The following is a 26,171-nucleotide window of genomic DNA, read 5'->3' on the forward strand; positions in this document are numbered from 1 at the left end:
CACCCCTGGCAATACCTAAGCAAGTTCGCTAACTTGTTCAGAAGCCTGCCAGTGTTACTGGGCACTCTGGTTGACCATCCTGGAGGCCCTGGGACAGCACTGCTTCACAAGGGATGGGCAGCTACATCAATTTGGCCTCTGCACCCATCTTGCGTGTGGTTCAGCAAGAGCGCAACTCACAGCCTCCTGCTCTCACACATAGACACCTCTGTTCACAGTGTCACAGCACTGCCAGCACTGTGGACCTGACACAAATATCCTATCACCCCAGACATGAAAGACTAACAGGATACCTGCACAAGAAGACCAGAAGCAAAACCTGTCCACAGGCTTTATTTCAGGCGACAGAAACTTCACAGCACACCTCAGCATCACCATTTCAGCATCACTTCTGACTGCTGGTGCCCTGGGCAGATCACCGTGCAGTTCACACCAGGGATGAGACACAGGCACTAACTCCATACCATTTTCGGGTATTCACAGTCAGTCAGAAGCTGGGGACACACGGAGGAGATGCAGCCACTAAGCTTCCTTCTTTGAACTAGCAAGGCAGGGGGACGGATGCAGCACTGGGGACCAGCAGCTGCCTTGCAGGGGGATTGTAGCATGGTAAAGAAATGAAACACCACAGCTTTGCAGTTTGCCTTGGAAGGCTTCTCCAAGTGGCAAAGCCAGGTGGAAGGCCACTGCCTGGCCCTGCCTCAATCAATGCAAGGCAAAAGCCATCCCACCTTCATGCCTGGCCCTTCAAAAGACAGTGTTCTCAAGTTTGGTTTTCTGGGAAGAGTACAGGCTGGGAGTAAAAGGGTCTGAGACTTTTTTTACAGTTCCTAGCATTATCCCAACATCCTTGTGGCAACTCCATCCTGCCTCACCCCAAACTCTGTATGATGCTCTGGTGCCACCTCCCCTTCACCACCTTCTCAGCAAACCTGAGATGTCCTTTATGGTATATCTGCCAGACTAGCTCAGATCCTCTACTTACGCTTCATAAAGTCAAGAGTTTGTCAGTCCTAGGGTTCAGAGTAACACGATTTCTTTCCCAAAATCCAGGGAAGACAGTGTTTTGTCTTGATTTAAATCAAAGTCATTCCCTTTGAGTCTCCTGGGCTGATTCTGGGCATTCATATTCTTGACAACTTTCCACCACCATAATGTTATGAAGTTTATACGCCACTACAGTAAATAATCTGCCTCCTGGCAATCAAAAAACCTGACAGCACTGATATAAACAATCTGTTGCTGCATTTGGCTAAGGAGCCAAAAAGCAAGACTGATAGCCTCGAGCTGTGAATTAACCAGGAATAAAAGCAGAGGATGAGCCACTGCTATCAGTGATGCAGGGGTCGAGGGAGAGGCCAGCCATGCAGTTTCTATTTTGGTCCCATCAGCAGGACCAGCAATGCAGGCTGGGAAGGACGTGGAGTCAGTTTCTTCTCTCTCTCTCTCTCCCTCTCTCTCTGAGCTCCCTTTCCAAAGTGACATGCACAAAGTAAATCACCAGGGGGGCTTAGCAGGGTGTCCTGGTGGTTTGGGTGCCCAGCCCGTGGTTTCTTTTGCAGATTCCCACTATTGTCCCCAGTGCTGGTCACCTCCTTCAGTATGCACAGCTTTGTGCCTCACAAGGCAGGACATGCTACTTAAAGGGTGGCCAGTCCCACGGCCCAGCTGTCTGATCCAGGCCCCTTCCCATCCCCCACCCAGCACAAACAAAAGCAGCAAACGAGGGGACAAGAAAGAAGAGGAGAAGAGAAGGGGAGCGCGTGGGGAGAAGCCCCTGTGACCTGATCCGGAGCGGCGCAGGGGTCCTGCAGGTGCCGAGCGGGTGGCGGTGGCCGCGCAGCAGCTGTGGGCCAGCCCTCCCCTACCGGGCCAACCCTCCCCTACCAAGTCCTAGTTTGGAGAGCGAGTGCTTGGCTTCTCCCTCCGCTCCTCCCCGCGCTGCAAACCCTGACAGCGCTCGTTAAAATAACCAACTGCACTTCCTCTCAGAGCAGCCCCAAGGCCGGCTCGCCCCCGGTCGCAGGCACGGGTACCAAAGGGGGGCCAAAAAGAGAGGGGTCCCCCCGGTGCCCAGCTGCCCTCCAAATACCCAGCTGCGGCTCGAGGATGGCACTGCTTCCCTGGGAGCGGCAGGAGGAGGACAAGGGGAAGAACGCGCCTAAGAGGCGATTGTCTCCCGCCTCCTTGGGACCTGGATAAAGGGGTTTGCACAGCTGACGAGATCAAAGCCGCCTGCCATGGAGAACCTGCCTTCGTGCACAGGAGGTAACTTGCTCCTGAGTTATAGACAGTCTTTGCTCCAGGCAGGCTCCACAGATGTCTCAGGAGCTTTTTGTCTTCCCTTGTTGCTAAAACTCTCCATGGGACCCTCTTGTAGCCAGGCTGGGGACTTCCCCATCATGTTTCACCACTCTCTGGGTCCCCCAGCTGTCCCTAGGGACCTGCTCCCAGCCAAACACAACCCAGCTCCCTTTTGGGGCCACAAAAGGGCTGCTTTGGTCTTTGTAGAGAGGGGAGGGAGGGTCGTGCCACAGGCCAGCTCACTCCAGGATGCGTCATCAACTATTGTTATTTTGGTCACTTACCCGGCGATGGGAACCGATAGCCACACACACACACACACACACACACACACACACACACACACACACACACACACACACACACACACACACACACACACACACACACACACGGCTGTAGTGAGTCAGCCTGAGTGGCTGCAGCTCGGACCTCTTCCTTTCACACCCTGCCCCCTCCCGCCTGCTCCTTCCCCTTGCCTACATGTCATGGCTAAAATTAGGCAGGGATCTCTTCTCCTCTGTGTGTAGGAACGTGCATGTATTTGGACCGTGCCCAGTGCTCCTTGGGGCCTGGAGAGAGACTACAGTAACAGGATCATAACAAAACGTCACGGAGGCTGCAGCCAGTGTGCCAAAGGCGGCCAGCCGCCTTCCCTGATGGGTGTCTTGAAAGCAGTTCACAGGAAACCATTAACCAGAGGGGAGCCAGGCCTGAAGGCTGAGCTACCACCACTGCTGCCACCTCCATCACAGCAGAAGGAGCAAGTAGCCTTTGCGAAGCAGGGGGAGACAGGGGTAGGAGAGGACACGTGAGCACCACCAAAGCTGCTGTGGGGATTGCATTCAGCCCTTTTCTCACGCCAGAGGGGAAAGGGAGCTGGAGATACCCAGGGCAGCCAGGAGATGTTCGCGCCTGCTCAGTCCTCTCTCCCCTCAAACCTGGCAGCTGATGAACGATGGAGGGCTCTTTCCCTGCACAGGGTATCTACACATCCTTTGGACTTCCCTTCCCACTTCCAGGAAAGAGCCAGCTGCCACTAGCAGTCAAGCAGGTCCCAGCATCCTTGCAGCCTCAGGGTGGCCACATTGCCAGCTGCAGAAGGGCCCCTAGGAACAGTCCCCTGTCCATCACTAAGACCCACTGACTGGGACTGCCAGGATGTTCTATCAAAGGGGAAATTAAAAATGTGCTATAACTAATCAATCACTCAGAACAAAGTAGCCTGGTAAGAGATATGTGCGGTTCCTCCCCAGCCCCATCTCCAGCCAAGGAAGCTAATAGAATCACAGAATGGTGTGGGGTGGAAGAGAGTTTAAAGAGCATCTTGTTCCAACCTCCTGCCACAGGCAAGGACACCTTCCACTAGACCAGATTGCTCAAAGCTCCATCCAACCTGGTCTTGAACACTTCCAGGGAGGGTTCAAGCTTCCAGCTTGTCTCCAATTGCCCTGTACCCATCCTGCTCTCTGTGTTCCCCATGGTCTATGCACAGCAGACACCCCTGCTGACATCACCTGCTGCTCCTCACCCCCACCACAGTCCTACCTCCCTCCTGGGCTGGCAGGATCTAGACATGCAAATGGAAACAGCCTAGAGGGGTGACAAAGGAGGATTCCAGCTGGCCCCAAAATCCCTTCTCAGTCAAGCAGACCAGCAAAAGACTAGGTCACTAATTCTCTGAGTCCCTTTCCCTGGAGGCAGTGGGAGTAGAAAGCCTAAGAGCCCATTCCTCAAGCCAGCCACGCAAACCTTCTTGTTGCCATTCTCCTCCTTCCCCCACGACTTACTTAAGCCCTCAGCCTGTAAACATGCACATGGGAGAATGGGTCATGACAGAGACCTTTGGCTCCCTGTGCTGCTGTCACAGGTTTCAGTCTGCTGTGTTCAAGTAGAAACCACTGCTCCTAGCTGAGAGGCTCCCCAGGCCCACGCAGCCCTGAGCAAGACTTTCCAAGTGAGGAGACCCTGGTCCCACGCACCTGAAACCACACCACAAGTGGCAGCCCCTGCAGGTGTCTGGAAGGGGCAAAACTGCTCAGCATCCCTGAGAAACCTGGTCCCCAGTGACCTCTCCACACCACAAAGCCTGAGACAAGAAAGACACCTCCCAAGCCTTCATTGTGACCCCGTGACTAAGCAAAGTACATGCTGATTTGCCACACAAATGGCATTTGTTGGTTTAACTGTGAACTTGTTACTGATATCAAGTCTAACCTTTAGTTTCACTTTTTCACCTTGTGGCAGTGACTGTCTTTTTATTCCGCACCACACATCAAAACTATGCACCTCATATAAAAATTAAAGTAATTCCTTTTAACAACGTTAAATCTATCTTTTTTTGGTTTTGCTGAATGTCAGCTTCTCTCTGCAACAAATGGGAGGGCAGGAGGAAAAGTTGATTTTTTTTTCTCCTCCACCCTTTTTTTTCTACGTGCCCTCAGCATATCTGCTCTTACGTGCTTTGTTTTCTTCTCTCGCTTTAATATCCCCACGCCTGTCAGCTTCTGCAGCAACCATTGTCCTTCAGAGAGGAGATCCCAGGCGAAGAGGCGATGCTGGTGCAGAAAGTAGACCACTGTCCTCCTCCTGGAATGGACTAACACTTTAGCATAGACCTTTAATGCAGGGCTGCCTTGCTTTGCTCCCTGAGTTTCTCTGCTCCTCCTCCCACGCCCACAGAGCAGCACCGAGTGCTCTGGAGACCTCCAGTGTTGGGGGAAGCAACCCAGGCTTCAGGTGCAGAGGTTGTGTGGTTGCTGTTGTGTGACTCTGAGTGCTACCAGGACACGCCAGCCCGTGCAGCGGGGAGCTGGCTAACAGCTGCCTTGGCTGGAGGCTTGCCTCTGAGCATCAGCCAGCCCGCGGCAGCAGCTGACCACTTTAAGCCATCAAGCTCACCAGCCACTTCAGTCATGGCAGCACAAAAAAAACTCCACACAGATGCTTTGCCAAGCCCTTCCTTGCAGAAGAGAGGAAAGCAAAACCAGGAGCAATGAGCCAAGTGACCCTGCAGAGGGGACATGTTACAACACCCAGCTGAAGCCAGCTGCAGAGAAAGGGCTAGAGTTGCACAGCAGAGCAACAAAGAGCTGTGAAGACCAACCGTGCCCTCTGGTGTTCAACCCACGGCTCTTTGGACCTCTCCCAAACCCCTCCTCCTCCCCTCTGCAGAGCACTAACTGGCCACACTGCCTCTTGCTCCCAACACCTCCAACCACTCCCAAGCAGCCCTGGGACACAAGTCTGTTGTGTCTACAAGGTCAGAGACACAAACTGGAGACCAAGTAGCAAAGTCAGAAAGGCCCAGGATGCCATGCAGACAAGGTGATACCCAGAGAAACCATATAGCAGAAGCCACGAAGCAGCAGTCCTCACCGACAATCTTCTACTGCAGCACTTGCACATGTGCAGCCAAATCCTGCCCAGACTGATGTGCTGCTCTTCAAAGACCATGGTGTAGGGAGCCCGGGAATGGACCTGGGACTTGTCTCTACTTGCTGATCTCCTCGGGAGCACGTGTGAGTGAGGTGTTTGCTAGTCCAGGAACTGGCTCCCATACAGCAACTACGTTCCAACAATGGTGATTGTCTCCCAGGCCCTGATTTTCCACCATTCCTAGCAGTCACAGTCCTACCAAACTTCAGGCTGCTTCAGCCATTTTACTAAACCAGCCTCAGTGCTGTCACCTTAGGTCTTCCAAGCACTCAGCATGCACTGGGTATAGGTGCTCACGCCCACAATGGCTAGGACATAGAGGAGGGAGACCTCAACTGACCTTTAATCCAAACACCAGCAAAACAGGAGCTGAAATGTTAATCAATTAAAGTCCAGCCACGAGCTGCCCTCTAGAACACGGTTAGTGACACAGGCAGCAGGCAGGCAGCCTGGCTTTCAGTGGCCTTGGTTAGTACAGACACAAGAAGGTGAGGCAGGGTGAGATGGGGGTGGTGGCGAGGAGAGCTCTTGAGAAGAAACACTGTGGCAGCTGCTGGGACTGCACAGCCTGTGCAAGCCAATAAAAATACCACATACTTATATACTGCTGGCCAGTGCTTTATCCTCCTGGATCCCCATCAAGTGGGCTGGCTGCCCTGGAGACAAGGGAAGACACCTTTATGGGGCAGGTGGAGTCTGGGGACACAAAGAGACTGGTCAGCAAGCACTCCCCAGGAACATGCCTGGCTACCTGGCACACAGCACTATCCTCCCCCTCCACAGTTTTGCTGCCCCAATGTCATCCCTCCACCACACATGCTCTCCCCTTGCCTTGGCATTTGCAGATCCCAGGGGCTCCAATGGCACTTGTGCCATCATCCCTGCTGTCAGCCATAGAGGTCAATGCAGGCAACATGCCCATGGAGCTGCAGTCAGCAAACATCAAGCATTACACTCCTGCTTCTGGGATACTAACTCAGTTCAGAGTTCCTCTGGGAGTAACCTCCAGCCCAACCCAGCCAGCTGCAAGAGGGTACACGACTCAGGGACCAGGGCTAGGTTGGCACAGAGAGGAAGCCCTCCTTCCCTTCCTCATCCCCTTTGCTGGCCTGGCTCCTGGCAGCCTTCATTCACCACAACCTCTGGGTCCAGGCATGGATTTGAATTTCAAATAAATCACAAAGGCACTCTCCAAGCCTTGCACAGAGAAGCATTGTTTGGGCAGGGCAGAGCAGCTCACCTGCCCTAAACCCTCTGGCTAGGCACAGGCACCAAGCCCTAGGAGCCCTGACCCACCACCAGCCAGGGGCTGGGGAGCAAAGCTCTTAGTGACCCAGTGCAGATGGAAAACATTTTTTTGAGACCCCTCTGATACCTGCCCCCACCACATCTGCTTCCTCACTTGTTCATGCAACAAGAAAACCTCTGGGTGGGTAACATTGCTCAAGCCCAGGTGGGGGATCCTCACCAGCAGCCTGTGCCGGAGCATCTCCTGGCCCTACGCCAAGCTGTAACCCTGCTGGGAGCCACACTGGGGAGCGGGGTACCTCCTTCCATGCACCCTGGCAGCTCTCACGGGACAGGAGCCCCGTAGCTTCTTAATCCTGCCATCTGCCAGCCTCCAATGGGTGCAAAATCCCTGCAGAAAACACTCCCCCTCACCCCCCGCCACATTTCAGCAGCAGTAGCTGCCATGCGCCTGCTGTCAGAGTGCCCCACGCCATGTTCCCTTGTGTGTGACCTCAGGCTTGGGCGGTAAGAGGCTTAGCGCTGGATCTGAGAGGCTCCTGGCCAGGGCCAGGGTGTCAAGGCAGGACGAGATACAAATAATCTGACCGAGTGGGAACTTTCCCATGGAGGGGCGAGCATGTGGCCGGCTGCATGGCCCTCTGCTCCCTCTCTGGGATGGCTACAGGCCATGCCTGGAGGCTGGGAGCTCAGGAGGAGACTGAGCTGTCTTAGGTACTTCTGCTCTGTGACTCTCCATCCTCGTCCTGTTGTTAAGTCCTGCCCTAGAGTGGAGGTGGGACCCTCCACAGCCAGGGGGGAGCAGGCAGCAAGGAGTTCCCCTGCTCTCTGGCTCCAGATCCACACCTGAGCTGCAAATGGCAAGCAAGGGGCGGACTGTTCCAGCACCCACATTTCCTGTGGAAGCCAAGCTGCATCCAAATGAGAGGAAAATGTTCTGCAAGAAGGCTCTGTGTTAGTTGCCCTAACTTCCTGGACCAGCCAGCCAGTGAGACATGTGACTCTCCACAAAGCCATAGCATGTGTCGGAGCCATGGCTGTTCCAGCCCCGCAAAGAGCTAAGTTGCATCTGGCAAGCAGGGAAAGAGAGATGGTGTGAGCAGAGTGATGGAAAGTGTGAACACCAAGCTCTTTCCTATTGGCACTGGGTGGGATTTTCATGCCCCTCTGGCTTGGTGCCTCTCCGTGGGTCTGGGACTGCAGCCTGCCATGAGCTGGCATCCTGCAGTACTGCCAGGGCAGCCCTCCCAGAGCAAGGTTTCCCACACCAGTGTCACATAACTACCACCCTGTACCCACATCTTGGGCAGCAACCCCTAGTCTCCCCAGAGACAGGTCCCCAACTCTCACAGCTGGGCAGAGCTTCTCCAAGATGGGGCATGCTTAGCTCATTTCCCCAGGCCCTGAGCCACTGGGAAGGGCTGACAGCCATGAGATGGGCAAAGCTCAGGCAGGCAGTTTCCAGGTGTGGGAGCAATGGTCACAGGTGGAAACTGGAACTGGCAGTCTAACCCAGACAGCACAACCTGCCCGGCAGGCAGGGCTGAGACAGGAGGCCCATTAACTCTTACTGTCTGGGACAGCAAGGACTGGGAAGAGATCCTCTCAGTTCTTCATCCTGGCACAATAAGGAAGAGTTTCTTCTGGGGGAAGACCTCACAGTTAAATACAAAACTAACACCCTCAGGCATCAACCCCTAAACCAAAGGCAGCAGGAAAACAGTACTGTGTCTAACTCACATCCATTGTGGACAGGAGGACTCCATCCCCACTGGGCACTGGCCTGGCCAGCGCAGCCTCCTTGCTTGCCTTGGCAGAGCTTCACCCTCCACTTGGTGTCCTGATGGGGAGGAGAAGAAAGCCTCCCAACTCTCAGAGAGACTGCAGCTGCTGCCGGGTCTGCAAGTTGCACCAGAAACACAGGCTATTACTTTTGTAATACTGGAGAGCTGGTCCAGGGAAAGCTCTCAAATTCAGGATTGCAAAGACAAAGCCACTTATTTCTGTGGAGCCTCATGCCAGCTCAAGAACCAGCAGGACAGGTTTCCCCTATTTCTCCATCTTCTCCATGACCCTGAGTCAGACCTGCACCGGAGTCCCTACCTCTAAATGTCTCCAGCAGAAGCCATTCACCTCCTGCCAGCCCTCATCTCTTCCAAAAAAAGACTGTTTATGGGCCCAAGGGTCAAGGGTCCTCAGCCTGCAGCCCTAGCTCTGCTCTTGAGCTCAGCATCTCAAAGTCAGCACTGGTTTAAAGAACCAGCAAGCAAGCAAATGAGTGGCTGAGAGATAACTCAGGAGCTTCAGCTCATGGACTCACCTGAGCTCCACCACGACCAGAGCTGCAAGTTCAATTTAAAGGCTTTGCCAAGTCTCTGGGAAGACTGTCTGCTCCCCAGGCACGGCAGGATGATGAGTGAAAGAAATCTTACACTGTATCTCCACCACCTGCCAGAGTTCAGGCTGCCTTTCATGACAGCATCGCCCCCATAGCAGTGGGCTGGCCTCCCCTTACGAGCATCTCCTTAGTCTCCAAGGGGACCCACACAAGCAAACAGCTCCCAGGCTCTCCCTGCTTGCACTACTCATGGCTTTGCCTCTCCTCTCTCAACACTGTCTCCTTGCAAAGACCTGTGCCTGCTTCCCAGTGCCTGACTCTCTACTGTTTTCGCTCAAAGTAGGAAAGAGGTCCATCATCCTCCCTCCTCTCAGCCCCTTGAGGAGATTACCGGGTTTCCTGGAAAGGATGGTCCAACTCCTAAGAAGATTAAGTGGAAGGTGTCCCTGCCTATGGCGGGGGGGTTGGAACTGGATGATCTTAAAAGTCCCTTCAAACCTAAACCATTCTATGATTAAAGGTTCTGACACCTTCTCCAGTACAGGCACATGTCACTGTGGCAGCCCCTGCTCTGATCTTGGGAGGGCAGCAGAGCTGCCAGTGGTTGCCAGAAACTGGTGAGACAAGGCAGGTGGCAGGCAGGGACCACAGCAGGGAGGATCCGAGCCTCTGGAAGCAGCCAGACCCACCACACTCTGATCCTTCCCTGCCCTATCCCACAGCCCCACCATGAGCTGGCGGCCGCCCCAGCCTGACTCTGCTGGGAGGCTGCATTGGCTGCCAACAGGCACAGCTGCTCAGGGTGCCTAGTGCTTTACTTTTTTCCCCCAGTGAGATAAAAAGTCCCTGAGTTGCCCCACAGGAGGTCAGGCCCTGAGCAGAGATCACAGAGCAAACACGGCAGCGGAAACAACTCTCCCAGCACATCCCATCTGCCCTGCAAACAAGCTCAAGTGTCACTGCAGGAGACAGCTGGGGATTCCCACAGGTGACACTGGCCTGGGCCCAACTAAATGCTACCCAACACCTGTGAACAGGACGGGGAGCAGAGGCTGGAGGGTTTCAGAACTAGAGACAAAATCTGCATGCATGGAGGAGGAGTAGGAAGATGATTGCTCAACAGCTAGCTGGCAGCAAGGTAAGTTGTGAAAAAGCCTATCCCGAGGGAAGCACTGCTCTCAGCCTGCCAGCATGCAGAGCACAAACTTCAGGACTCTCACCACGTCTGGTCTTCCCCCAGGGCGCCTGGTGCTTACCCCATTGCACAGTCCCTCTACTGCACCTGCACAGAGGAAAGCAGGCCCACAGGCCAGCAAGTTTGAGGGAACCCCCACACGGCAGGGATGGGGAAGGCTGCACTGCTGTCCCAGTGGCACATCATCCCCAGCTTTCACACAGGCGCAAGCATCAAGCTGCGAGAAAGACAGCGACAAGCAACGCCCCAGAAACACGTAGGCGGGTGCTTGGCTCAGTTTACCGTTTACCCACAGGCTGTGCCACCCACAGACCTTCCCTGGGGCAGTGGCAGGCACCTCCAAGCTCACGTGCAGGCTCCAGCACCAAGCCTGCCAACGGGTCACAGCCAAAATCTTGGTCCCCTGCTCCCTGCTGGACAACCATCTGCCAATTTGCCCCACTGCTGGCTACACTACCTGCTTATGCTGTCACACCAGACCCAGCCATTACACATACCTCCTTTGAAGGGGAATGTGTTACAGACCCTGAAATCCACAGGAAAGACCCGTTTCAGCATCCCACCTCTCGGGGATGGGGGAGAGCAAGAAACAGGCTTTGTTCCCAGTACTCACACTCCTTCCCCAGTTCCCCCCTGGAAAGGGTAAACTGTGCTGTTCACTCACAGCACAAGAAATGGGGCACCTAGAAAGGCAATTTAATCCTAACCACCTATTATCTGATCAACCTCAATCTCTTTATCAGTCCAATTAAAAGAATTACCCATCCATGGCCCGGATGCATGTATTGTGCACTTGTCTCTGTCGGCCCTAGAGCCAATTACTCCACCCTCCAGTAAGGCAATTACAAGGTACAGAAATAAGCCTTCTTGCAAAACACAGGACTAACGTACCACCAGAGGCCAGAGCTTGGGAGCCCACTCCTCTGTTGCTTCAAATTCCCTCAGAGCTCATCTGCCCTCGGGACGAGAGAGGCTCTCTTGCCATTTTGTGGACCCCTGCCCCCCCGGCCATGCCTCCCACTGTTGCTGCAGGCAGAGCCCAGTAGTGCATGCCCACCTCAGGAGACTTCTCTCCTTGAAGCCAGTGCTCTTCAGAGACCCATCACTGCCAGGGAGCAAGCTCCTGCCCATTGCCAAAGCTTCCTCTAGACCCAGCTACATATACTCTAGGTAAAGCTCAGAATAGAAAGGGGTGCAAAATTCCTCACTGATGGCTGTTGGAAAACGTTTGAGGGGTAGGGGCTGGTTGTACTTCTTGACAAAAGAAAGTGCAGCACAGCCTTCCCCAGTAATTCTCTCAGAGGAGGTGAAGAAACTTCAAGCCATCGTCTGCTCCAACGCTCAGGTGGGCATGAATTTAGTGGCGTGCAGCCAATTATCCTGCATGAGTTCCCATCGAGTCTACCTCCCACAGGCATGCGTGGGAGCCCCTTCAATCTCAGAGGTCCGTGAGAATCTCTCCTCACTACCCTGCAGCTCCAGGTGCTGCATTCATCACCCTGAGCCAGAAGGAACTGGGTCCCTCCATCAGCAGTAGAAGAGCAAGAGAAGTATCACCAAACAACCCAATGGGCACTTCCAGCCATCTTGGAGGGCCTGCTGCCTTCTCCAGCTTAGCACCTCCTGCCTGTCCCACTTTGCTTCTCCCCCATGTGTCCACGCTGCCAAAGGTTGTTCACATGTGGAGAACTTCCCCTCAGCTCTGATATATGTGGTAACGGCAGCCTGAACCCCTGGGAGTCAGAAAGAGATGCCATGCAGTATTGGGGACAGGTCAGAGACTGCCAGGAGCTCAAGGAAGCCACTGCCAATAGCTCTGAAACCAGTTCAGAGAACACTGCTCTGTGGCAGAGTGACCTTGCAAGCCATCCACTCCCAGTTCCAGCATGGCTGTGGAGCCTGAAATTGGGGCCTTTCCCCTCCATTCAGCACCTGTGACAACACCCAGGTGCACTGCATCCTGCTTCAGCTGTTCCGGCAAGTTTGTCACAGGGCCACCAAGATGGCTCGAGTTATCAGATACAAAGAGAAGATGAAATAATGGGGGCAGTTTGGCCTGCAGAAGAGAAGTTCAAGGGGGAATATTAATACCGTTTTCAGCAACCTAATGGAAAGATACAGAGAAGACTGAGCCAGATGCTGCCCCGAGGTGAACAGTGACAACCTGAGAGAGAAGAGACACAGGCTGTAACAAGGGAAACTGAATATTTACCAGAGGAAAAAAATTCCCAAGGAGCTGAACCGTGGGAGCAGGTGTCCACAGAAGCTGTGCTCTCTCCGCGCTGGCGACATTCAAAACTCAAGATCAGCAGCCTGATCAAATTTGACCCTGCTTCGAGGCGGCAGGGTAGACCAGGTGATCTTCAGACCTCAGTTATTCAGTGTTTTCACAGACTGGCAGGGGCACCCCTTCGCTTACACGGTCCAAGAATCCCCCAAATCCCATGAGGCCAACAGTAAAGCTAAGGGAGGCGCATGGAGCCCAGCTGGCTCTGGGAAGGAAGCATGGGAAGCCGGGATCCCAGCCGGCAGCACGGGACCAGCACAGCCGTCGCGCGGCGCGGCAGGACTGCCAGTCGGGCGAAACACGGGACGGGCGCGCGGGGATGGAGACAGGCGGGTCTGGGCGAGGGGAAGCGAATCACGCGGAGATGAGGCTCCAACTCCACGGGGAGGACAGCGAGCGCAGCGAGGGGGATGCTCCCCAACTTCTCATCGCTCGTGCCAAGAGCTCGAAAGGAGGAAAACGCAACCTCGTCCCGCTCCATCCCCACACCGTGCGCCGCATCCCCCGCGTGCGCTCGGCCGGGCCTGGTGCGGCGGCTGCTCACGGCAGTCCGGCGGCGGGAGGCTCGCCGGGAGCCGCTGCTCCGCCGCCTCCGTTCCGGATGCTCCAGCCGCCCGCAGCCAGCCCTTGCCCGGGAGCCTGGCCCTCTCCGGCCCCGCTCCGCCGCCAGGTGCCAGGGCGCGGGGTAGGCGCCACCCGGAGCCCGCCCGCCCGGCGGCACCCACGGTCCCGCCGCTCGCACCGCCCGGTGCTCACCTGCGTCCGAAGAGCTTGAGGCCGGTGAAGCGCTTGTTGCTGTGCCGGCGGCTCAGCGGAGCCGGCGGCGGCGGCCCCCACTCGGGCTCGGCGCCGCCCGACGCTCCGGAGGAGGTGGCTGTGGCTGTGGCGGCGGCGGCGGCGGTCTCGGAGGAGGCGACGGCGGAGGGCGAACCGCCGGGCGGCGGGGACCGAGCCGCCTCCATGGCCGAGCTCGGGGCTCGGCACCACCGCTACTGCGGTGCCGCGCCAGGGGAGGGCAGCGGGGGCGGGCGGGGGGCGCGGCCGGCCCGGCTCCCGCCCCGCCGGGGCCGCGGGAGGGCGGCCGGGCAGGAAGTGCCGCCGTGCACCGGCGGTCGCGCCGCCAGCGCCGCCTGCAGGGAGCGGGACTGGCGGCGGGGTCCGTCCCTGTGGCTCCGCGCCCGGCGCCGCCGGCTCAGGAAGCCGCGTGTCGGCCCCGCCGCCGCCCCGCGCTCGGGAAAAGGCTTGGCGGCGGGAGCGGAGCCTCCCTCCGTCTCCGCCTCCCATTGTTCACCACCGGACGGGGGGACGGAGTCAACAGCCCCGCCACCGCCCTCTCCGGGGACCGGTAGCCACCGCCAGCCTTGCTCTTACTCAGCCCGGCGAGCGCCTGCCCCTCTTCTCCCTGAGTCCAGGGGCACCTTGGCCATCCAGCCGCCGGCTCAGTGGGCAGGGGCTGGCCTGCTCGACATGGCTGTCAGTCTAGGCAAGGAGCGGCTCTCCCAGCCCTCCTTTGCATGGAAAATGTGCCGGCCGCAATGGCAGCTTCACCGCTTCCCAGGGGTGTGGAGCCAGGCTGAAAGCCAGGGCTGCGGGAGCTGCCTGGGCAGGGCCCTGTCTGCCTGCCGCACGGTGCTTCTGCTGACCATTAGTACCCTGGGGCAGGTCCCGCTGGGAACTTCAAGCACCAGCCGTTCCTAGGAGGGCTGGTGGGGATGGGGACACACTTTCCAGCTCCCCAGGAGCCTGACGGCCCAAGCAAAGTCCCACTGGCCCAGTGTGCTCACAGACTAGGCGTCGAAAGCACCCACACGGCTCTCTGGCATCCTGACTGGGAGGTTGTGCTGCGCAAGCCCAGCAATGGCACTAGGAGAGGAGGAGGGGATTGCCGGTGAGGCACCAGGCAAGCACGGGAAACCTTTCCCCCAACCCCTGAAGCACGGGCTGTCAGCACCAGCCACAGCACCTCAGTCCCCCAAGAGTAAGAGGAAGATGGTAGATCCCAGCTCGGTGGGTACCTCGTATCTACGTCCCCCGGAGGGCTCTGGGGAACGTCCCAGGAGCGATGCCGCCACATCTGCCGCACCACGATCTGATGCACTCAGCCAGCCCGGGGTTCACTCTCGCTCTTCCTCCCTCGGCAGCTGCTTTCCGGAGTCATCCTGAGGGCAGGTCCCTGGCTGTGCTCCGCCACGGCCGCCTGCCTGGGGCCTCGGCTTTGTTTGCACCCTCCACCTGGTTCCTCTCTCTGCACTTCCTGGAAGTGTGAGGGCGGCTGTCATTGCAGCCGACTGCGCTGCACTCTTCCCACGGCGCCGGCCACCTCCTCTGTCCTCTCCAGCGAAGCCTTGCGCGCACCCTCAGCAAGCAGGAGCACGCCCTGGCACGCCAGGCTGCGTGCCGAGGAGCCGCACCTCCCTTGCTGGGTGGCTCTTTGAATGCCCCCATACAGCCCGCTCTCCCAAAGCTGCACCAGCACCACCATGCAAACTGGGCCATGGCAGTGGCAAGTCCTCTGGCCACCCACCCTGTGCCATGCACAACCCTTCACAGCACCACAGCACTCACAACCCCTAGGTGTGTGCATCCTCTCTGTGCGGCGGGTCTGAAAACACCCTCCAGCCATGAGCATCGGCTCACTTTGCACTGGAGTTTGTTGAAAAAACACCTGGGTAAACCAGGGATGGGCACTGTGGAAAGTAGAACCATCCAGGAGGCTCCCAGCCAACCTTTAGAGAGAGGCGAGGTGCCCTGACATTCATCATCCATCCCCCAGTCTGAGTGGACACAGCATGAGACTGCAGACCCAGCCTGTTCCCACCTCCAAGAACTCCAGCTCTTCACAACCAGATGCTACTTGGTCTAATCTGGCCTCAGGAGAGCTTCAGATCATCAAGGGGGTCTGTGGACAGCTTCAGTGAGCCAGAGAAAAACACGCAAGCAAAGCTGGTCCTGGCAGCCTGCACGGATGGCATTTCTAAAGGGGCACGTGGTCTTGCTTTAACCTCCATCATCAAAAGAAAAAAAAAGAAACATCAGCAGACCTTGATCTCACCAGGCAAGCTCTGAAACTGAACACAGTCTATGCTAATTAGTGTACAGAGAGAGAAAAAGGCAGGTCCTGGATACCTAACTCCAGCTCAGAGATCAGGGAGGGGAGAGGCTTCGTTATCACGGAAAGAGTTTGTCATCCCCACTGCTTTGCATGCCGTGATGGGTTAGGTGCATTTGCTCCCTGCCTGCGGACTTTTCCGCTTTATGTTCTGTGCTCTGTCTCATGGCACTGATGTCTAGCCCTCTTACCCAGGAGCACCGGCGCTTGGTGAGGCTGTCAGAGAAGTAACACGCCCTGCCCTGGGACTTGCACCATCCTCTCTGTGCTGTGTCTGTGTGTCCTTCCACAGTTCTGTCCCTTGGGCTTGGTGCAAAACTGTGGAGGATCCCCTAGAAAGGCCAGTTCTGGCTGTTCTTGGGATGGAGGTCACTGTGCTGGGTGATTTTGTGAACCAGCACCCTTGTCTCTGCACTAGTCGTGCAGCCCCTGGTACAGAAAAGATTAAGCTGCCTGCTTCACCCAAACTCAGCAGGATACCTGCCTGTGGGATTTATTGTTAACTGGGATCAAGGGGTGGCCAAGGGAAGGGATGTCCCTTGGTTCAGAGATCCTAGCTCTCCCCATGTGGGAGTGTTTGGATGCAGTCTGGCATTGCCCCTAACCTCCTGACTGGCCTGCTCTTGGGGAGTCCCACTCCACAGCCCCTCTGCACACCCCCACTGCATGGAAAGCTGCAGCTGTGGCTATGGGGACAACCAGGGGAGGCTAACTTGGTGTCATCTTCTGCCTCAGGGAGCTAACCTGGCTTGCCTGATGTGGAAAAACCACAGCAGGAGAGAGGACAGAAGTATCCCCTCTGGCAGCAGCAAGGTCTTGGGTTAGCTTAAATCAGGGAGTGTGTCTGGTCTTAATAGCACTTTCCTCCGACTGTGCCAGCCATCTCCTTTCCCCGACTGCACAGAGGGATGCAGAGACAGATGTCTCTGTCAGAGCAGAGCAGGCTCGGCTTGCTGGAAATGAATGGGAATTTGATTATGCTGCTCTGCAGAGCCAGGCTAACACGATTAAAAGGCCAGCAGGCAGGACTCAGAGGAAGGAGATCCCCTTTCTGCCCCTTTCTCCCTGCAGAAGGAGAAGGCTCTCCTTTCCTTCCTCCCCAACCCCTGCCCTGCCCAGGCTGTTCTGAGACTTCACAAATACCCAGAGTCCAGGTAGATATGAAGGCAGACAGAAGAGAAGACAGCAGAGAGTTGCAACCAGCTTCCCCTGGGCCCCTCAGTGCTCCTACCTCCCTCTCTCCAGTAGCCCCTGCCAGCTCTCCCCTCTGTCCTGCCTGCCCTGTGACCAAGCTCCCTTGCTATTTACATTACAAAGTAGCCCCCTCTGCTCTGCTCTCCGGGTTATATTTAGCTCCCTGGCACAGAACAGCCTGTGAGATGCGTTAGCTGTGTCCTATCTGCCAGCCTGAGGACGGCGCCGAGCATCCGAGGTGCCCCACATCTCCCTAGTAGGGATGGGAGCTGGCAAGTTGATACCCCTCTTTGCTCTTCAGAGGCTAACGCTAGGCTGGGGGGCACAGAGGGACACAGGACCCCCTCTTCCTCCTGCCAGAGATGCCCAGCCCACGCCATGAGGAGCCCTGTGTGGCGTGGGCTGGTCCAGGTTCTACCTCTGGAGGTGCCTGAGAGCAGAAGGGCACTTGTCTGACACCCTGCACATCTATGGGAGACGTGCAGCATAGCCTGTGGGGAGCCAATGCAGGAGCTTTTGTGCACTTGTGGTTTCCTTTCTGGGTAAACACCCCTCTGATCTTGGTTGCTGGGAGCAGTGGCAGTGACAAAGGATACTGCTGCAAGCATCACCCTGAAAGCAGCTGAGAAAGTGAGGAAATTGAGAGGGAGCTCAGAACTGCTTAGGAGAGGTTGGAGGGTGCTGCTGCGGGCCACCAGCACCTGTCCCGGGCCTCCCTGGACCCACGTCACAGGGTTTTCCCTACAGTAAAGTTCTTCCAGCCTCTAATTTGCCTTATTGCCACCAAAGCTGCCTCACTCTCAAGCTAGAGATGATCCTGCCCCACCACAAAACCTTGGTGGAGACACTCAAGGGAAGGAGGAGCTGACTTTGGACTCCCATTGGCAGAAGTTACTCTGCAAGTGGTGAGGCACAAAGCCCTGGTGCTTGCTCCGGGTTTGCTGCAGTGACAGAGGGCATTGGGTCCTTCTGGCATTGCAGAGGCACCTCCCTACTGGGAAAATTGTCCCAGAATGTGCAAATCTGGTGCACAAGCCAGCATCATTAATGTTTGGCACGAAACTGCTACTCAAAGCCCTAAATATAACCTGAGTGCTGAGCTCTCTTCTACCCGCCCAAGGCGCCTCCATACACCGTGGCAGCTATTTATGGAAGGAACTTTATTTCCATGGGATTAATATCATTTCTGCTCATTTCAAAACCTTTATATAGCAGCTTATGCCGCCTGCCCCTTGTGATGACTAATGGGTCCCAGCAGGAGCAGGCAGGTTGGCAGCAAGAAGACTGAGGCCTCCAACCTTCTCTTAACATTGAGGACACCTGTAATGCCCGTGGCCCACAGAGGAGCTCCTCCAAAGTCTGTACCAGGGTTCAGTAAGTGTCTCCAGATCCAGAGAGCACAGCAAAGGGATTTCTGTCAGCCCCCCAAAGCTTCTCATGCTGCAGGAGGGGCACCTGATGGAAAGTTGGCCAGACCCAAACCTCCATGGGTTTCACAGGACAGCATAAGCAGATCTTCCACCCCAGACTCTTCCTTTCCCATTTCTCCTTCCCTTCGCTTGGCTGCCCAAAATGCAGGGTGGAGGAAGCAACTCATCCCAAGTACCGTTTCCTCCTTTGCTGATGGCCTGCAGATAGCTGCAGCATTCCCTCCAACCCCCCAGAATCCTCTCTTCTGCAAAGCCTGCACTGAATGGAGCAAAGTCTCTTGCAAAGAGATCCCCAGTGAGGATTGAGTAGAACAGAGGTGCTTTGTGTGAGGGCAGCACAGGCTGGAGCATGTCAACAGAGCCACCTGCTTTGGGTGGCTGGGGTGGCATGGGTAGGATGTAAACAATCCCCAGCAACCTTAGACAATTCTGGAGCATATTCAGGCTGATCAAATTAGGTTGCAATATGGTCCCTTTCCTCCCCTGGAGGGGAGGCTGGAAAATTGCAGCTGCCTAATCCATTCGCAAAACTGGACACAGTGCACATCTGGAGGAAGACAGCTAAGAGAAGAAAAGCTGCTCTGCCCTCTCTTCTTGGCACAGTGATTTCTCATCCTCGGTGGCATCAGGGCAGAGCCTCAGTGAGCAGCTCTAAGTACAGAATGAGGACCAGGAGAGCTGCATGTTGCCCCAGCTCATGGCAAGGATCGGGGAGGCAGGGCACCTCAAGGAGATCTCTGCCACCCCAGCTCCTGCTTGTCACCCACAGCAGGAATAACAAGTGCTGGAGATGAGTCAGCTCAGGGGCCCCTCCTGCTCTGCAGGCACTAATACAGTTTCCTATTAGTTCTCATTACTGCAGTATTAGAGAGCAATTTCCTCATAGCTTGCACCGCAGCCCTTGCAAAGGAGAAAAAGGGCTGCTGTTACACATGGGAGTGCGGATGGGGGTGACCGACAGCTCCTGCCCAAAATCTGCCTCCCCAGAGGAACTCTGCACCCCAGACTAGAGGCAGGAGAGCTCATCCGGCCTCCATCTGCCATGGCAGTGAGCATGGCACCAAGATCCTCCATGTCAGTCTTCCACCTGCTTGTAAACTACGTGGCACTTGCTAAGCATGACATAGTGACATGGAGCTCAGAAGGACACAGAGACATCCCTCGGCCAAGCCAGCTCAGGAGAACCGTAAGGAGGCAGCTCCTGCCTTCTCCACACTACTCAGTCCCAGACCCTCACAGTAACCCAGGGTCAGTCCTGCAAGTGCTCACATTTACTCTGGGCAGATACAGGATCAAACGATTTCTCCTCAATTACACCTAAAAGCCATTCTGCTAAGATTGGGGGTAGTAAATAGTAGAAGGGCTCAAACGCCCTTCTAGTGAAAAAAAGGGGAGGGTGGGACCCTGGGCCTTTCTCACTGTGACAGAAAGAGTAGAGCTGAGGTCCTGGAGATGCTGACCAAGCAGGATTATGACATTATGGTTGGAATTGGGAATAGGAGCTCACCTGAGTGTCACCAGGCAGTGGCTCCCACAAGCTGTAAGCTCTCTGAGAGCTATCAAAACCACTCTTTGCCTTCACCAGCTTTGCTTGGCTATAGCAGAGGTGGGTAAGCAGAGCAGTCCTGGCAGAAGAGTCACACCAAAAAGCAGGACAGATCTCCTCTTGCTGCAAGGTGCCCCCAAAAAACACATTTATAGCCTAAACCCTAATCTCAGGCCCTTCATCTTTGTATCACTGCTCAATTTCCCCAGGTGGGATCAAGGTTTCTGGACCTGGAAATCAAGTAAGGGGACATTTGCCTTGGGGAAGAGGAGGAAAAGGAGAACAGGTGCTATGAGAAGTCCCTTGTATTCAATGCACTGAACAACAAAAAGCTGGTGCTGCAGAGAAAGAGGAAAACTTCCAGCCCACGGCCCCATGACAGAGCTCATGGGAGGCTCTTGGGCACAGACTGCTCCTGGGAGGCATCACAGCCCCAGGATGGGAACAGGGAGTTGGGTAGAAGGAAAATAAGGGGACCTGCAAAAGTAACAATGGGACTGCCACTGCAGAGGGAGTTGTTGCATGGATGGGGAGAGATGGGACTAACTGGTTCCCTTGTCTTTGTGCTGACATGGTTTCTGGTGAGAAGGTGCTGGTGGTTAGTGGGAAGAGCCAACCCTGACCCTGTAGGAGGGAGATGCCCCAGGGCAGGGCGCTTCTCTGCCCCAGCCCAGCCCTGACACTTGGGGACCGAGGTGTTCTTACCTGTAAGAGGCTTGCTTTCTGATGGCCAATTGCAGGAACTGCTCCTCCACCTCTGCCACGGCCACTGCCCCTGTCATCTCCTCCCAAGCTGGATCCATGCTGTGGAGGCCCAAGCGCTGTGCTCGCCCGGTGCTCTCTGCATCTACTGCTCCTTGGAGACTTGCTGTGGCCCCCCTGGCCACCTCACCATTATTCCTGGCAGGGGAGAAGTCTCTCCAGCTCCCGGGACCTTCAGCCATGGTGAAGTGAGGTGTCTCCCTAGGCGAGGAGTCCTCCAAAACTTCTTGGGCAGCCTGGTCTTGCCCCACAGAGTCCCAGGGTGCTGCTCTGCTTTGCCTCCCCAGGACCGTGGGACAATCCCAGCGAGGCGTAACTCCTTGAGGAAGCACAAGCACGAGAAAAAGCAGCGTCCAACTTTTTGCAGTGGTATTTATCAGCCTCTTGATAGTAGCTTGGGCAGCTCAGGCACAGCAGCTCAACCTTACGCTGTCTCTGCTGCCCTGCCACTCCGAAGCGGAGGAATATCTGAGAGAAACACGGAATCGCTGGTGCTGCTCCTCGGAGGTGCCGGCACTGAGGGCGGCGGGGAGGGAGTGGGAAACACAGCGCTCGCCGGAGAAGGGGTCTTAGGAGAGAGCACAGTCCAGGGATAGCGATGCTTGCAGCAAGCGGAAGAGAGCTTGGGTTGCCTTCTTGCGAGGGTCCCTCTCCAGGCACGTCCCTTAGCGTCCCCAGCAGCAGCAGCCGAGCAGGAGCAGCAGGCAGAGGTAGGCAGCGAGTAAAGTGCCTGTGCACTGCAGCAGCTCGCAAAAGACAAAGCAGAAAGTGAGCGTGAGTGTGTGCTGTGTGCGTGGGGAGGGGGCTGTGGGGAGCTGCACGGAGCAGGCAGCCTGGTGTCACCTTAGAGACACTCGAAACTGGCACTTAACCCTTCGGAGTCTGGGGAGGCAGAGGAGGGTGACCACTCAGCCACCCCTCTCTGCTCACAGTCCAACTGGCATCTGCCTGCCTGCAAAGGCTGCTCAGGGAGCTGGGTCTTAACCGGACCTGCCATCAGGTGAAGTCAGGCAGCCTGGAAAACTGCGTGACAGCAGCCCCAGCAGAGCAAAGTACCTGTTGTTTTGTCCAATTATCCAACATGGATAAGACCTGTCTGGGCACAGGGTCCCTGACTATGGGCAGTGGTACTCAACCAAGCAGGTATGGCCATAGCATGGCCTCCCTCTTCCCAGCTGGCTCAGCTCCTTACCATTTAGGAGGCCACATTATCCCTGATTTTTCCTAATTCAAGGCATTTTTTTCCTCCAGTCTTGGCATCCAGAGGTAGAAAGGCCCTTCTGTTCTCTGCCCACATCCATCAGGAGAGTTGCACTGTCTGTTTGTCCTGGGCTGGGACTGAACTTTGTGACCACAGTCCCAGCTATGGCCTGCCTCAGCCTTGCCCACTCTGGTGCTGTGGATGCCAGCTGGGGTGAGAAATCCCCACAGAGCTCCCATATGTGCCTGATTTGTTCTGCCCCAGATTCACATGCTGAGGCTTTATCTGCTAGGCACTGGAAAATTTGAACTTCAGGTCTATAAGAGCTAGCCCCTGCATCATGACAGGGCTCGACAGTCATGTATTACACCAAGAACACATTGCCGTCACCCCTAATCCCAGTGTCATCCCATGAAGGTCTGGCACGACTGGAGCTGGAACCCATCCTCAATGTGCTCTGACTGTTGTATTAGCTTGGGAGTTGTCAGGAGCAGCTCATTCATCTTGCCAGCACTCCCCATCACCTCCATGTGGCCCTGTGACATCTCTGCTGCAGGGTGCTGCGGCACAGCACATTCCCATGCCATTCCTGACCCCAAACTCGGAAGCAGCAGAGGCTGGAGAAGGGCTGTGGCTTTCCCTGGGAACCACAGCCCAGTGGCACCTTCAATTCAAGTTACCTAACCTTTGTCTGGTCCTAAATGAAACTATGACATCTCCCCCTCTCTATTCCTGCTGGAGGATTTGCACCTCCCAAGGGGCACAGCAGCCCCCGTGCCCACTCCTCCACAGAACCGTGACTGGCAGGGAGCCCCACACCCTCCTTGCTGCGTGACTCAGCCCCTGCAGCCCCCACAGGGCTTTTGTTCCCCATTAAAGCTGGAGTGCTGCTGGCTGAACCCTCCCTGATGAGCAGAGCTGGCCCTGGGGAAGCAGCTTCACCCTCTCCTGCTGGGACAGAGACCTGCCTGGGAGCTTGCCAGTGCTCCCTGCATGGATGCATGGCCCTGCTCCATGTCCTCTTGCTGCCCATGGGCACTGCAGAGGCTGGGAGCAGGCTGTGGAAAGGGAGAAGCAGCAGGTGCCCAGCTGGTGCAGAGGGACCTGTGGCACCTCAGTTCTTTTCACCACCCATGGGGCAATGCCTCCCTGCCTGCCCTGGGGCTGTCTCTGGCCTGGCAGTGCCCCTTTTGCCATGGACTTATGAGAGCCACCTTCACCTGTGCTGGCCAAGCTGCCAGGGTAGGACAGAGCTGGGCTGCCCAGAGGAGCTACTGGGGATGCAGGTCCACTCATGTGCTCAAGAGATTTTGGCAAACGTCTGTCTTATCCCTTATGGTTAAAGGCCACCAAGCTGAGGAAGGGGATGGCCAGTAAGGGATGGATGCAAGTTGAAAGCTGGAGGAGAGCAGGCTCCAGACTTCCAGGTGGGAAGGAGTGGAGAGCATTTCTCACTGGTGGATGTGTTGGTGCCATAGGAAAGGAGCTTCAGGGTGGGAAGCAGAGGCCCTTATTGCAGGAAATGTCCCAAGAGCCAGGCAAAGCAAAGCTCTGGGGTCACAGCGCCTTTGATCAAGGCTGAGAGAGGGCCTGGACAGTGGGTACCTCCTGCCTTCCCGGGGGGCTGATCCTGTGCTACAGAAACCTCCTCTGCAGGGAGGAGCTGGCCCTTTCTACCCACATGCCAAACTGTACAGCTGTCACACAGGCAGGGCAGGGCAGATTTTGTGTGTCTGGAGGAGACATCACAGGATATGCCTGCATGAGGGGATGTAAAGGATTGCTCAGGCTTCTGCATCTTTCTCTGCCCACCTGTCTCAGAAGGACATTTCACATGTCTGTCACAAATCGGGTCACTCTTCACTTGGAGCTCCCTCAGGACCTGGGAAAAGCAGGCAGATGCTGCCTGGGGACAATGTGGCTGGGCAGTTGTGTTGGGTCAGTCCTGTCCTCCTGGCACCCAAGGCACCCTTCAGCTGAGCCAGGTCACCTGTTTACATAGCACTCACCTGTGCCCTGGGTAGGGGTTTCCTTCTGTGTTGGCACATGGAACAGTGCAAGGGTATATTGGTATTACAATACAGACCCCATCCTCGTTTTTGCAGGCACAGGCAGAGCATGAGCCTTCTAGGAAGCAGCATTTCTAATGAGTACAGCTCTCCTCCCCTGGGCAGAAGAAGAGGAACCTCTGCCCTGCTCACCTGTAAGCCCCTTCCAGCCACCAGATTAGAAAATCAACACAGATTTGTTGAGGCAGGCTGGGTCAGTGTCCATGCAGGTGTCATTGCTGTTAACAAGCCCTCAGTACCTGTGGAGTATCAGGAGGTGTGACCTCCCCATTCTCCCCAGAAGGTGTCCAAAGCCCAGGCTCCTTGCCGGGCAGCAGGACCAAAGCCTGCTGATCACATGATGGATCCATGTGAGTGCTAGCACACTCCCAAATGGGAACAGCAAGAGGGATCGTGCTGGGCTTGGAGAGTGGGAATACTCTCCTGAGATCCCTAACAGGACTTGTCCTTCTTTAACGAACAAAACATACCCACAAGGCTGCTGCTATGCACTGCCAGTGGCCTGCTTGGCAGTGGCGTGCCTCAAAAACCAATTATTTTCTCTCTCTCTTTTTTTTTTTTTTCTTTTTTCAATTGGCCTGGTAACAGAGAACAGTCAGGAATAATTTGTCTCTGAAAAATGAAGTCCATGTTCCATTAGTGCTCCTTTGCTCAGGGGTTGTAAGTGTCGAGAGTGCATAGGCTTCCTAGAAATGTGACCCTAAATGAGCAAAAGCCCATCTTGGCATGGCAAAGCTTGACTGGAGGCACTTGGAGCAGGCCAAGCGCAACTGAGTAAGGCTGAAGGTGACTTGTAAAGAAGGTGACTCTTGCTTTGCTAATTCTCTTGTTCTGCTCTAATTATCTGCTGTAGCCAAACTGGTAGATGTGATTGGCTGGCTGCATTTCAAGAGGCATACCAGGGATCAAAAGATCCTAATGTGGCTGCTTTGAGCAGCTCAGAATTATCTAGTAGACTGCAGAATTAGGAGGATTTGTCAAGATGGAGGGGAATTTTCTCCTGATGGAAGGGGGTTCTGGTTGCTCTGGCCACGTCAGTGATAAGGCATCAAAGCCTGAGAACTCATCCTTTTAAGAATTTCCCTCTTGCACCAGTTTTCCATTGTGCATGAAGGGTGCATGCCAGAATCTCCCTGGAAGGCAATTCCTAAAGAACTTCGTGAAGTTTCACAGGGGTGAGCAGAGCAGGAGCCACTCCCTTGGATGAAATCTGGTGAGTGCAGAGAGGAGCCCCACCCCACAGTGGAGGAAGGTGCATCATACTGATGCAGGAATAGGAGGCTGCTTTTGGACAAGGTGTAACAGGGAAAACATCAAAACTAGTTCTGGCCCAGGGCACAAACTGCAGGGCAAGGCCAGGCATTTTCTTGCCTCAGTGGGTGTGCAGGGGAAGGGAGCTCTAAAGGGGTCTGCGAAACCCACGTCAGTCTAACCCACCGCTCTTCAATGACCTGTCATGACAGCATGGCATCAACTTTACTCTCTCCACAAAGAAATTGTAATCCACAAAAAGAGACCTTTGCAAGCCCCAAGCCTCACATTCTTCTGCTGTGGCAGAGTCAGTCCTGCAGTACCAACCTAGCCAGAGGTGAGAGACAGAGCCACCTTGTAGCATCCCTGAAAGGGGCTACTGCTTGGGCTGTTTTCCAGATATGGAGGGCCTGACTGCAGGAAAGAGTTGTTTCAATAGCCAAATTCTAATGTACCCACTCGGAGCTTTCTAGAAAATGAAGATTTGTTTTCTAGATCCTGTTGCCTTGTGTTTCACATAAAATCAGGACAAAACAAACCAGTTTTCACAGGTGCCAATGGACTGTCAGAAGTACAGCCAGCCTACCAGCCAGGACCCAGGTCATTGCCAGTCGGAGCGCAGCTACTCCACTTTTACAGTTAATGGAAGGATTTAAGTAGTTTTTCAGACAGGATGGGACCAGAGCTATGTCTTTGTTGTGCAGACCCCTTCACAGTCCCTGCACCTCACAGACTTTCTTCCATGATCTTCCTCCTTTCAAGAGAATGATAGTGGTATTTTGAAGGGGGAAAAGGAACT

General features: G+C 55.5%; 1 protein-coding gene across 2 annotated transcripts in view; it reads right to left on the reverse strand.

The window, feature by feature from the left end:
* DGKZ (diacylglycerol kinase zeta) overlaps window positions 1-24,203 on the reverse strand; it is a 54,741-nt gene extending 30,538 nt beyond the window's left edge. Inside the window, exon 1 of one of the 2 annotated variants that reach the window (XM_064657986.1) lies at window positions 20,795-24,203. In XM_064657986.1, coding sequence (XP_064514056.1) covers window positions 20,795-21,033 — 239 coding nt within the window. In that variant the 5' untranslated portion in view covers window positions 21,034-24,203. Of the gene's footprint in view, window positions 1-13,566; window positions 13,857-20,794 lie in introns of those variants that run through there. The other variant, XM_064657987.1, reaches the window with a different exon arrangement.
* Window positions 24,204-26,171: the final 1,968 nt, after the last annotated feature.

The sequence above is a fragment of the Pseudopipra pipra genome, chromosome 6 (genome assembly GCF_036250125.1).
Source record: "Pseudopipra pipra isolate bDixPip1 chromosome 6, bDixPip1.hap1, whole genome shotgun sequence".
NCBI classification, from domain to species: Eukaryota; Metazoa; Chordata; class Aves; order Passeriformes; family Pipridae; genus Pseudopipra; species Pseudopipra pipra.